Source organism: Antrostomus carolinensis, unplaced genomic scaffold, assembly GCF_000700745.2.
Source record: "Antrostomus carolinensis isolate BGI_N321 unplaced genomic scaffold, ASM70074v2 scaffold8453, whole genome shotgun sequence".
In the NCBI taxonomy this organism is placed as follows: domain Eukaryota; kingdom Metazoa; phylum Chordata; class Aves; order Caprimulgiformes; family Caprimulgidae; genus Antrostomus; species Antrostomus carolinensis.
In genome coordinates this window covers 3,012-15,804 of record NW_010304415.1, presented here as the reverse complement: position 1 = coordinate 15,804, position 12,793 = coordinate 3,012, and the positions used below count along the sequence as shown (strand labels likewise).

Here is a 12,793-nt window from a genome sequence, read left to right as displayed (position 1 = left end):
ACACAGCAAAGCCTGAAAGCCTCGGGGAGAAGGGATAAAACCCAGGAAATGGGATTGATTTAAACGCGTGCATAAATCGGAACATTCAATAAGGAGAAGAAACTACCTTATAATCTCTTATTAAACTCATTGGTATCTGGAAGGGGTGGCCAGGAGCAGCCTGGGCTCTGCACAGCACATGGCTCCGTGGCCTCATCCAGCAAAACAGATCCCAGGAACAGAGTGGGAAACCCTGGGAGAGTCATTGGGACCAAGGGACAGCACAAGGCATGAAACCCATTGTCGGTGGGACCAGTGGCAGGATGCTGGGGTGGGTAACCCCAGCAGGAACATCACTCTGATCCTAATCTATCTCCCAAGATTGCTTTGAGGTGCTGCTGGTGCTGATTTAGCCAGACATTTATTTTGGGTTTATTCCCTTGGGATGCAGAAGGCAAAAATCTTTAGAAGAGGAAAACAAAAACAAACAAAACCCCCCCTAAAAAACCCCAAATAAACCAAACAAAAAAACCTAAAGAAAAACAAACCAAACAATCCCTCAAAAAACCAAAAAACTCCCACAAACCCCACAAAAATCCCCCCAAACAAAAAAAAAAAAACAACCACACAAAAAAACTCAACAAAAGCCCACAAAAAAAAAATACACAACCCCTTCCCACCCCCCAAATAAAAATAGTTTTTAAAAAATAAAAACCCTCCCAAAAAAAACACCTCTATGACCACTTCCACATCTAAAACCAGTGTACATTTTTTTTAACTGTCACCTGATGCAATTCAGATTTACCAGCCCAGGGGCACCGGGACACGTTAGGAAATGCCCTTCGTCCCCTCACTGAGAAGTATTTGATGAGCAAATCCCCCGCTACACTCGTGTTCCCACTTAAATCTTCGGGATATCCAGAAAGACGCTAAACCCCACGCAGATTAGGCGGGTTCACCCACAAATCCCGCTTTAGAGCTCATCCCTTCGGCAGGCGGAGCTCAACGCACCGCACCCGCCTCGCCACCCGCCCGAGGCGGGACTCGAACCCCCACCTCCAGCCCTCCCACCGCTATTAGCGAGGCGGAAGGAGGCGTGTCCTCTCCCCGCTACACGCTGATTGGGTGCAGGATGCGCGGTGGGAGGGGACTGGCCGCCAGCAGCAGGGGGCAGTGGAAGAGGATCCGACCGCTGCGCTCCGATTGGTTGAGAGTGATGAATACATTAAAAAGGTAACAAAACCGCGCGCGTCTGTGTTATTTTAACGGGGTTTTCAGGGGTTTTATAAACATTCGAGGAATTAAGAGTAAAAATTTCACACGGGTTTATAGAGAGATGCGAAAGTGAGAAGGAGAAACACACGAACTTTTTCTCACCGTATCCTTCGCAGAGGCAGCTTGATGAACGTTTAAATACCAGGAAGCGCAGCTATAACTCTGTGTTGTATGAAAGGAGAGAAGGTTAGCACTCCCCTTGATAAGGATGGAAGAGGCCCTTGTGGCCTGTACAACACGCATACGGTTAAGGCACTGCCACGTACTTCGTGGCATCTAACCATGTTTTTTCTGTGGGTCTATGTTTGTCTGTTTTGGGTTGTTCCCCCCCCCCCCCAGATAGAGAAATCTTTCTTTAAAACCCCATCACCCTCAAACCCTTAAAAACCCAGCTCCTTCCAGCCACTCTCTTCACCCAGATTCTCCTTTCCCCCAACAGAGCTCGCTTTCCCGCAGCAGGTTGCAACATCCTCCAACCCCTACTAGCCTAACACAAGCAAAGCTACTACATCTCTCCCACTACAGAAGAGCAAACCAGCATCACAATTAGTTAATCCTGACACTCAAACCACCCTGACGTGCCCAGCTCAAGCTGATAGGCTCCAGCGTTATTCCCAGGTGGTATACTAAGGGTCCAAACAGAACCTTTAACAAAGGACAGCTAGAAAGAAGATCCTTTACAATGCTTCGGTTTGGGGGAAGAGAATAGCCCTGTTGGAAGAGATTTCCTCCTGATAGTAGAGAAACCATCTCCCTTCATCACAGCTCTAACTCAGATCAGGAAAGCAAAAGCAAAGCCAGTCACTCACACACAATTACATGGGAACCATCATGCTACAAAACATTTTTGAATCCATGTGAAAATGCTTTGCTGGAGTAATACACCAGTTTCTCCACACTGGTAACGGAGCACAACCACATCTTGTAATTGAAAAGTTTCACTGGCCTGTGAGAAAAAGACTGAGAACTATCACAAAGTTAAGAAATTTATTATTTCAGCAGTGACACTCACTAAGTTTAGAGACACATTGTCCTTTCCTGGGGGTAATGAAAAACCTCAAAGACAGTGATATTATTAATAGCCATTTTAGCACCAGCTCAACATGAACCCTATTTTTGTATTTTAAAAAGAAAAGCTATACCTCATGTCTTGCAGCTGTCTTCTTCACTAAGGGTAAAGCAAGGCAGTCTCTGAGCAGCCACGAGGTTTGTATTGTAATTCATTTTCAGTTATTATCAAGCACATGAGGTCAATACATTAAAAAAAAAAAGAAAAAAGATTTTTGCTTCACCAGGAACAGAACAACCCCTTAGAGCAGAACCTTTCGGGTGAAATAGAACTTGTGCCTCAACACAATTCCTAATCAGCCCAAGCTAACTCCTTGATCATCCCTCAGCCTGCCCTGTCCCATCTGCACAGAGAGGGCAGTGGGATTCCTTTCCCCTTAGCTAAAGGTCTCCGTGAGGGTTTGTACTAATGTTACCTCTGCTGAGGACACCTTTAGTTCCATCTTCTTTCTTTCTTTAAACAAATTTTGACTTGAGTTATGCTCCTCTTTTCTTTCTCCAAAACAGATGTGAAGCACCACACGCTCCTCCTCCTTTTCCTTTCTTCTTCCTCTCCTCCTCACTCAAAGGAGCTGCTACAGAAATATTTCCTTCCAAAGGTGTTTATAAGAGAGGCTTCTTTGGACACAGACACTTCACATTAGTACACTCTTACCACAAGCATACACATAAAATCCCACCTTTTTATTATGGCATATGGTATTTTTTTGGATGTGTAAATACCACCTGGGTATGACAAAAAGGGAAAGAAATACCAACGCTGAAATAGATATAGTCATGCCATTATCAATACAGTTTCATACGATGGATTTTCAAGATACAAAAGTCTGGGTTTTTTTTTTTTTTTCTTTTTACATTGAAATAACTTTACAGTGTTCTGTGAGCTTGCTTTATAACCAGAAGAGAGAAGAAAAAAAAAAAAAGGTAAAATATTCTGAGAACAACTACAAGCAGGATTCATTTTAATGGTTAACAGAAGAACTGTAACTTTGCTCTAGAACAGCATCTATTAAACACGTAACAAGAGGTAAGCAACTATACAGAAGGTAAGAGGAGATTTCACCACAGGAGTCAAGTCAGGGGCAGGAAGAGGGAGATCTGGAACTGCATGGTTTTTATTTGGTCACAAAGTTTGAGCTGAGTGTTTAAAATGAAGCACCCTTAAAGATGCAGTACTCCTATTTAAAACAATACAGAAACTTCCCAAGAGACTAGAATCTACATTCTGGGGAAAAAAAAAATTAAAAAATTAGACATTTAAAAAAAATTCCACACATCTCTAGGCTTGTGACTTAACTTACTGTTAACAAAGTAGACTGGCAGCTCTTCCTTAAGCAGCAACAGTGCCTAGAAGAAATGCCACCATAAAGTACAGTATCTTTGGGGTGTCCAATACAAGGCTGACACTTCTAACGCCACGTCAGGATGATCCATTTGTCTGCCAAAAGATTAGGCAGGAAAAGGAGACACTGCATCTTTTTTTTTTTTTTCTTTTCCACCACGTTGCCCAGTTCTAGCAAAGAGCTAAGACGTTTTCTTTGGGCCAAGACTAACAGAAACCACTTTATCAAATATTCTTCAGGTTTCCTGCCAAACTGGATTTATTATTCTCATGTGGTTTTTTAATATTTTTTTAAAAACATTTTTTCCTGACAGTCTCTAAAGCGATACTGGAACGTTTAACAGTCACTCTTCCACAGTTTAATTGTTTTGTCGTTTTCTAGTGCCGCTGATGCAATGATGTTTTCTGTTGGGTGACAAGCTGTTGAGATTACAACATCTAAGCAAAAAGAAAAGATATACAAATACCATTATTTACAGCAATGAAATCTGAAAATGATTGCTACTGCATTTTAAAACAGCAGAGCCAAATTACTATTTCCTTGTAGTAGAATTACAAACACATTATTTCATAATTATTTTCCAACTACTGCTTCTCCCTGAGAGGAAATACTAACAAAAAAGAATTGAGAGTAGCAGTTGGAAAGCATTTGACAGGTTTCAAAATGTGAGAACTCTCTCGATTCTTGTTCTTGCTTACTTCACAGACAAAACTCTTGGCATATTATGTCAGAGACAGCTAATAAAAACCCAGGTCAGTTTTTTCTTTCCACGTAAGGTATTTCCAACATCTTATTCAATGCTTAGATAGCACTTCATCTTCAGAGCCTTGCCCTAGCCTGAAAATTAAAACCTGCTGCCACTGCCCCCACTTACAGTCCAAATCAATGGTCCTGCAAAGGAATAAGCATTCTTAGATTGCACAGCACAGTTCCTTCTAGTGGGGCCAGTGAAAGTGCTTCTCTCTTATGGGATTCAGACTGAAGTACCCATCAGGTGACATCTCAACACATGCTCAACTCTGCCTTCAAGAACAGGCATATGTACAGACATTTACAAACAGCAGGACCACATCAGTCCTTATCCTTTCGAGAGCTGCAGCTTTGGAAGGTGATAATAGGCAATTCAAAGTCACTAATATTATGAGTCACTTAAATACCTCAACCATTTCTGAACTCAAGGAAGTCTCTTTTGTAAGCTGATGTCAAAGTTCTTACAGTGAAAGAAAAAACACTTACAGTGCCCATAAAAAACCTTCACAAAAAGGAGCCAACTCCTAAGGTTCAATTATGCTTCAGCCAGTCAAGAATTTATGGATCTGACAGTCAGGACTAAACATCGGAGAGAAAACGCTTAAGCTACACCCTCATTACAAGCTGACATGAGGGAAATTCCTCCAAAAAACCCCAAATCCTCTTCCACACCTGTGTGTCCTTGTAATTTCTGTACAATCTCTTTTGTCTGAAGGTTCCAAATATAAACCAGGTTGTCTTCTGAACCGGACACAATCCACTGGAGGACAGAGAAAAAAACAGTTATTTTAATATTTCTCCTCATCGCTATTTTTCAGTAAATATTTCATTGGCATCATATGAAAATGAACTTCCAGTATTATAGGACTGCTTGATGTGGTTCATTCTCTCTCAACCCTTATGCAGTGAATACCAGCAGCAGAAGGCTTTATTCCACCCTGTGTATCCTGGAGAGGAAAACTAATGGAGCAAAAAGTGGTGGTTCTGTGTTAGGACTTAAATCTCTGCTGGTTTTATTATTCTGGTTCTGTCTGGTTATATATCTGGTTCTGGTATATATCTGGTTCTGTCATCTCAACCAGAACACACCACCCTATCATCTGACGGCTGACTGCTGTGTGACTCTGGCAAACAGATACACAAGGAGCTACTCTCCTGCTGTGGGAAAGTTCTTTTCTAATTCTGCAGTGGTGGGAGCCTGGAACAGGACAGCAAGCCCACCTAGAGACACAGGCACCAGAGCTGCTCAGAGGGACTTCCTTTAGGACACCTTCTCCCACTGCACTATGGCACTTGTGAACCAGCACCCATCAAAGGAGGTTCCCATCCCCAAACTGAATCTTCTACAGAGAAAAGCAGTAAAAACCGCCTCAAATAAACACTAACCTTTCCACCAGTAACGGAGAAATTTGCAAATATGCAGTACTTCTCATTTTTGTGTCCTGTGTACGTCTTCAGGCACTGAAAGTGAAGAGCCACAAGACATTAATACAGCTGGCAGGTAGTTTTCTTAGTCAAGGACAAACTCTCTTGGCAGAAAAGACTAAATATATCTGCCTGTTTCCCACCCTGACAACTTATCTAGAGAATGCAGAGGGGATTGCTGCACTAGAATACTAAACAATTTTGAGGAAAGGGAAAAAGAAAAAAAAAAGCCTAAATTTGTCACTACAACAACAATTTATTGCTCATAAAGAGAAAAATGCAGAAGTATAGCTTTATTTAATGTCTCAGGACTATGGAGGAGCCCAAACACTTTTTTTTTTTTCCCCCCAAAGGAATCTTTAGTCCTCTCCAATAATGGGGTACTAACACTTTTTTCTATAGTATTCATAAAATGTTAAGCAAGTTTACAAAGCACATAGGAAATTCAGATTTTCCTATAAGCTAGCGTACATAGTGAGACAGGATTGGTTTTACCTTTCCTTTGCTGTAGTCCCAAAGTTTAAGAGTGCTAGAAAACAAGAGAAAAATTAAGATTTTAGTTCTTGGGGGTTTTTTTATCTGACAATTTCCTAGCAGGAAAAAGAGTTTCTTAAAGTCTGCATGGATAACTTTAGTCTGGCTTCAGAATGCAGAGTTAGTTAACCCCCAAGTATCAATTTTACTGCCATGCCATTCATATTCTCCTCAATAAAAAGGGTTTATTTAAGTATTTTCCCACATCTGCAAGTTTCTTTATAGATAATGACCAGGTAACTAGGGAAATGATGGGAAAGATAACAGATAAATTACAGTGAGAGAGGGTAAGGTGGTTTGGCAGACACCCCCAAATCCCAATACATCCAAAACACTCATGCAGATTTCATTAGGCATCATCTTTCTCAGGGTGAAAAACCCACTAGAATCAGGGATGGCCCTACAAACCATCCCTTTTCCCCAAGCTGTTTTAAAATCAAATCCTGCTGCAAGTAGTTACAGACCAAAATACACACACACAGAGCCCTAATTTTTCAACTTGCAGCCCTGCACCAGGATGTTTCAGAGGAGCAAACACTGGCCTGAGGCATCCCCAGCCCGTTCAAGCCTAAGCCAGTGCAGAGCAAGTGAATAAGCAAGCTGCTGAACACAACTTGGACACGAAGAGAGACACTTGTTTCAAGCAAGCCCCATGCATGTCCAGACACAGACATCTGTACTGATACCCAGGCTACTACCACAGCTTGCAGGATAGTCCCCTTTCACTTCCCCAAGAAGCCTAACCTGGGGTTTTTGAGCTTTTCATTGACTAGTTGAGAAAGGCAGGGAACAGACTGTGGTATCTTTTGCACAAGGGTGCTCAGAAAGGGAGGGCATCAACCTCACGACCTAGGAAAGGAAGGTCTCACGAAAGCAACAGCATCATTGTCATCTGTGAATGGATATGACAGACCAGCTAATCCCTTCTGAGTAGCTGCACACAGATCTTCCAGGTGAATCAATCTCAACACAACCAGCCCACCCCCACTGCTTCTATGCCTCATACACAAAGTTATTTATATACTACAGCCTTTTACAGGCTACATTTTGTGTGTCTCGATGTTACAAAAGAATCATACAATTAACGCAAGGAAATGCTGAGGTTCTGAAAGGTACAAGAAGGAATAAATGGGTGTTGCAGTCACCATGCACTGCCAAGACTTTAAAAAGAGCCAAGTCCTGCCTGTGCCAGCAGCAAAGCACAACACCTTCTAGGCTTTCTGATAGTACACATGAACTTGTGTATTACCATTACTATGATACCTAAACAGCAGCAAACTAAAGTTTGATCTGATACTCATAAACACTTCAAAGCCTGTAGGTTTTGCTCTTTTTTTTTTAAATACCTACTTGTCCAAAGTTGCAGCTAGTATGTATTTGCCATTTGGGGAGAACTTCACAAAAGACACAGGAGGGTTATCATCATCTACAGGGAAAATAAAAGCAGTATTAAACACTGCACAGTTCTATTGTCTCATTGACAGAGAATTTCCTTTGACAATAATTTGTCTGTGTCACAACGTAACAGTGAAGAATGGAGCACAAACAAGAAGAATTCCTACTTACCAATCAGTGTTTTCAAGCACTGGCCTGACGCTGTATCCCAGATTCGACTATTAAAAACAAACAAGAATCATTACTATTGGTTTTGAAATCTTTGTTCTGATTTTAACATTACAAATACAAGCTGTTTTTAAAAAAGACCTTTTCTTTAAATGCAAAAGGTTTGAACAGTGCCACAGACAAGAAAAAAAAACCACTTACCAGAGTCCATCATAGCTACTTGACACTATCAGGGATCCATCACGATTAAAATGCACCTGTAATATTATAGAAGGGGAAAAATAACCTGGCTGATGTTCACAAAGATCAAACTTTTAAGCCCCACAGAAAGTACTTCCATTACTGACACTGTAATTCATGTGGACAGCAGAAAGTCAACATGCCAACCAAACAACAGACACGTGTTTAGACGGGTAACATCACAGAAACCAAGATTCTTTCCTGCACAGTTTGTCTGGCTTAGTAATAAAGAGGGATGGACATTAACTACAACTGTTTATTTAAGCAGCAGGGACTGGAATACATGTTTCTCAGAAGCTAAGAAGAACACATGAGCACACAGATACTCTGTCCAGACAGCATTAGCTGCTCAAATAATAGTAGTATCAAACCTGGAGATACTACCTTATCATTTTAAGGGCATGGAATTTAACCTTATATGTAGCCACATATATGTTTTAAGATCAATTTATTCCCTTGAACTATACCTCAAAATACTGCTATTTTAAAGAACAGTTACCACTAACATATATTTATAAGAAATATCATCTACACAAGGCAGAACAAGCGCATCACAACAGCCATTGTTTAGCACATCTGAGGCTGAAATTTTTTTCAAGTTTCCTTTATTTCAAAAATATTAACAGTTGAACACCTTCATTTGAATGGATGCTGTTGTATTCCAAGCTCCTTTTACCCATCAAATGAATGAGATTTGAAACAGAGCGTACTAGGGAACTACCCTGCTCTGGGCTTCAGTAACAGCTTAGAGCAACACAAAAGCAACAGACGTACAGGCTGTTCTCTGATCCTCAAGTGACCACAAATCTGTGTCCCAGCATCAGACTGCTAGAGCCAGGCTTGACTAGCACACTGCTATTCACTGCTCCCCACGTTAACACCCAAGAACAAAATCCGCATCGGCCTTACAGAAAACACCGTTTATTTCCTTCTCTGAGCAATGACCACTGGCAAATCCACCACAGCACATCCACTACGCTCTTTAAGAGCCTGATAATAAGAGTTAAGAGAATAAACCCACTCCTCTACAGATGCAGGGGAGGAGCTCTGCTAAACAAAATAAACATGTTAGTGTGTTCATTTATCAGAAGGGACTTACGGCTGAAACTGGGTCAGAATGAGCAGGTAACGTCTTGAGGCACTTTCCTGTTTTCACATCCCATATCCTCACGCTTTCGTCAAACTGAAGATTGAAGAAATGCACAAGGTGGTTTAATGATGCACCTATTCGAGGCATGCAAGGTGTTACAGCTTGACTAGATGCACGTGCCTTCCTCCAGCTGCACTGCAGCTGCAGCAGAAAGCCTAGGACACAAGTACCACAAAGGGCAAAAATAACAGACTGGGAACACAGCTCCCTGAAATCCTCCTCTCCAGGCAGGAAACCTGCATGTTGAGGATGGGTTAGCGGCTTGACTGTGTCCCCAAGCAAAGGCAGCAGTGGCACTGCACAGTTTGTTTGACTACCAGCTGTGTTTGTGGAGGAAGAAAGAGAATTGAAGTGTTAAGGGGCTGTGGCCGGTACCCTCTGCTCCCAACCCCTGGTAATGTGGCTGGCATAACTAACACCATTTTATAAGGCAAGCAGCCATTCTCTGTGACCAAGGAGGTCGCTTAGTTGTTCCCTTTCCCCCAGTATCAGGCTCTGAAGGTCCTGTGAACTGACTAGACAAACCAAACAGATCTCTTCTCCTCCCTACTGGCCTCAAGATTCCTGGGCATCAAGCTGATTACTCCCTTCCTCACCAGCCTGGATCCCAGGCCAACCCAGTGCTGGTGACCACCCTGTCTCAGAACAGGAAAGTGTAACAGCACAGAGAGCAGTGCCTAAAACAAAAAAAAATATCAAGCAGTTACAAGTCCTAAGCAGGGAACCTCATCCAGAACCGCTGTCAGACAGTGAGATCGTGACCCTCCCACTAGCCAGGGATGCCCCCAGCATTGTCTGACCCAGTCTGCAAGAGGGGCCAGGTGATTATAAGTTAGAATCTAGGTAATTAGAAATTGTAAGTTGCATTATAAATTTCGTATTATGCTACCTATACATTGTACAACACTGATTCTGCTTGTACAAATCCTGTGCCATTCTAATCATAACTTCTGTGCTGTACTAATCATAATACCCTGTTAAAAAAAAAAATTAAAAAAACCAAGCTTTAATTGTAACTACGATTTAACGCCATCATCATTGTGCCAAGGATCCCTAAAAGAACCTCTGTCCCCTTAGTGCTGGGTGACAGGAGTGTGCAGGATTTGCTTTGCACAAAGAGGAAAAAAAAAAAAAAAAAATCACTTACTGATCCAGAAACGATGAGGTTTGACTGAGGGTTGAAGTTGCAGCAGAAAACATAGTTACTGTGCCCTTTCAACGTCTTTAAGCACTTACCCTGAAATAAGATTTAGCAGAGTTAAATATACAGCATCCTTTAGTGCCATAAATGCATACAGATAAGCCGCATTAAGGTTAATCACTGTGCAGTACACAAAGAAACCATCTCTAACCCCAGATTTTGATGGGCAGAGGACCTGCTACAGCAAAACAGGAAAGAAAACAAAAAAAAAAAAAAAAGACATTTTTAACAACTGCAGCCAAGTTGCAAACCCTTTGGGCAACTCAGGAAAACCAAGTGGTTTAACACACCTAACCAAAATTCAACCAAATTATCCAGTTCTCATTGTAATCCCAGAAAAGGAAGGGGGAGAGAAACAAAACCAAGGGAAGCTATGATTAAAAGTTACAAAAAGGTTCTACCTGAGAGGCTGCTTTCAGAAATTAAGCCTGCAGTTGCACTGCCACCATAAGGCTTAAGCGCTCTCAGAAGATAACCAGACTCCTCATGGTACCCATAAGCATCCCCCCCTTTCCAAAAACAGTGTAACTCGCTCATCCTCACAGCCCACTCAACCAGCAGCTCATTAAAAGCACGAAAGTGTGAGTATTACCCAAAGAGCAGCCAGTGCTTAAACCTCTACCTTCTCTCATCAAGGCTGTCCCTCAGAAGAACATGAGTTAAGATGCCAGTGCTGGGGAAAAGGAAGGTAAATAATAGTTTCTGCCCTTACCGAGCTTACATCCCATATTTTGAGAGTTTTATCATCGGAGGCAGAGACAAGAAGGTTGGAATCTGATGACCAAGCAACATCAGAGATTCCCTAAAACAAAGGAAAACAATCCTCTTCTCAGCTCTGTTTGTTCACTGACACAGGAAAATGGAAAACACAGACTGTATATTATATTCACAGCTGAAGCTTGAAAGAAAATTCAGCATTGAGAGTGTGAATTCATTGATTTAACTGGGTTAAGAGCTCCTTTGACACGTGTTCATTTTAAGCTGAGCCATATACTCCAAAAACATCAATGGCTTGTTCACATAGCTCTTACTGTGGCCACCAACACCCTTTCTTGGAATTCATAAACATTAGTTTATTAGCTACATAAACTAATCTGAGTAAGTCACTTCTCTTCATGACAAATGGCTTGCTCTTTATGGTCCAAGTCCCTAAGGGCCAGAGAAGAACAAGATTCTACTGTTTTTTCCTTTTGGTGAATCTTCATGTTTGCTTATGAAACTTTAGCATGTAAGAAACTTTAGAAAATAAAACCGAAGGGTTTGGGAGTTTGTGTTTTCTTTAGAGCTTTGCAGAATGAGTAAGTGTTGTGTTTATGTAGGCAAACCCACAAGAAAAATTCAATCTCCTTAAAAGGCAACACATTCTGCTTCATATACAAAGGGAAGATGGAACAGGACACAGCGGTAAGAGTTTGCAGGGATTTTCACCCAAGAATGCACTGCCCCACGTCTGAGGTTGCTGCTCCTGAAATGGAGGGACTCAAGAAAACAGCTAGGCAGTGTGCATGCATTATCAGCCTCCACTTTACCCACATTTCCAGCCTGACTTGGTATTACTTCAGCAATTCCAGTCCCAGGCCGTTGTGTGGGACTGTACAAAGAAGTACAAAACAAGACTGAAGAACAAGCCTTTTATACAAGTCAAACTACCAAGAATGGAAATTTATGGATGAGGAAAAGAAAGTAAAACTCTTCACAAGTAAATTTGTATTCAAGTGCACAGTCACTCCTCACACTTACCAGTTTATGACCAGATATTGTTTTTTCAAACTTGCCATCGTATGCTCCCCAAATTTTAATGAGTTTGTCAGCAGCTGGAAAAGAATGTGCCAGTTAAGAGATTAACAGCACTAACAGATACAGCTGTCACTTCCAGATGGAAAGAAATATGTTAACTACATCTCTGCAAACACTGGGTAGTTCTCCCTCCCCAAGCAGACCTAAGTGTACAAGGTGATTTGTAATTGGTAAAGAACAGTTTCGTACACGCCAAGCTGCAGCAGCTGACATTACATAAACTGCCTGGAATGCACAGAGTTTCCAGCCACTTTAGTTTCTCTGATGACAACATGGGTTTATACTTTAGTTTCAGATTGCCAGTGGTAAAAGTAGTACCGTTCCACAGGAACACTGAAACACTTTTGCCCAAAAAGAACAAAACGTACACCACCAGCTGGACTGAATTAATGTCTGCAAACCACCAAACATATTATCCATGTTAACTTGCAAAAACACGCCAGAGAAAAAGGTTGATATTTGCCAGAG

The 12,793-nt window shown here is 41.6% G+C and overlaps 1 protein-coding gene and 1 non-coding gene across 2 annotated transcripts in view; one reads left to right on the top strand and one right to left on the bottom strand.

The window, feature by feature from the left end:
* Window positions 1–1,418: 1,418 nt before the first annotated feature.
* On the top strand, window positions 1,419–1,546 carry LOC114818409 (U6atac minor spliceosomal RNA). The gene has a single exon (XR_003766158.1). It is a non-coding gene; the product is annotated as a U6atac minor spliceosomal RNA (small nuclear RNA).
* A 1,445-nt stretch (window positions 1,547–2,991) lies between these two features.
* LOC104522214 (WD repeat-containing protein 5) overlaps window positions 2,992–12,793 on the bottom strand; it is an 11,898-nt gene continuing 2,096 nt past the window's right edge. Inside the window, exons 3-13 of the mRNA XM_010164445.1 lie at window positions 12,269–12,342; window positions 11,241–11,330; window positions 10,475–10,564; window positions 9,277–9,360; window positions 8,139–8,194; window positions 7,941–7,987; window positions 7,725–7,800; window positions 6,336–6,369; window positions 5,802–5,876; window positions 5,088–5,175; window positions 2,992–4,102 (exon numbers count right to left, since the gene is read on the bottom strand). Of these exons, the coding sequence (XP_010162747.1) occupies window positions 4,002–4,102; window positions 5,088–5,175; window positions 5,802–5,876; window positions 6,336–6,369; window positions 7,725–7,800; window positions 7,941–7,987; window positions 8,139–8,194; window positions 9,277–9,360; window positions 10,475–10,564; window positions 11,241–11,330; window positions 12,269–12,342 (815 nt within the window). The 3' untranslated portion in view covers window positions 2,992–4,001. The remainder of the gene's footprint in view (window positions 4,103–5,087; window positions 5,176–5,801; window positions 5,877–6,335; window positions 6,370–7,724; window positions 7,801–7,940; window positions 7,988–8,138; window positions 8,195–9,276; window positions 9,361–10,474; window positions 10,565–11,240; window positions 11,331–12,268; window positions 12,343–12,793) is intronic.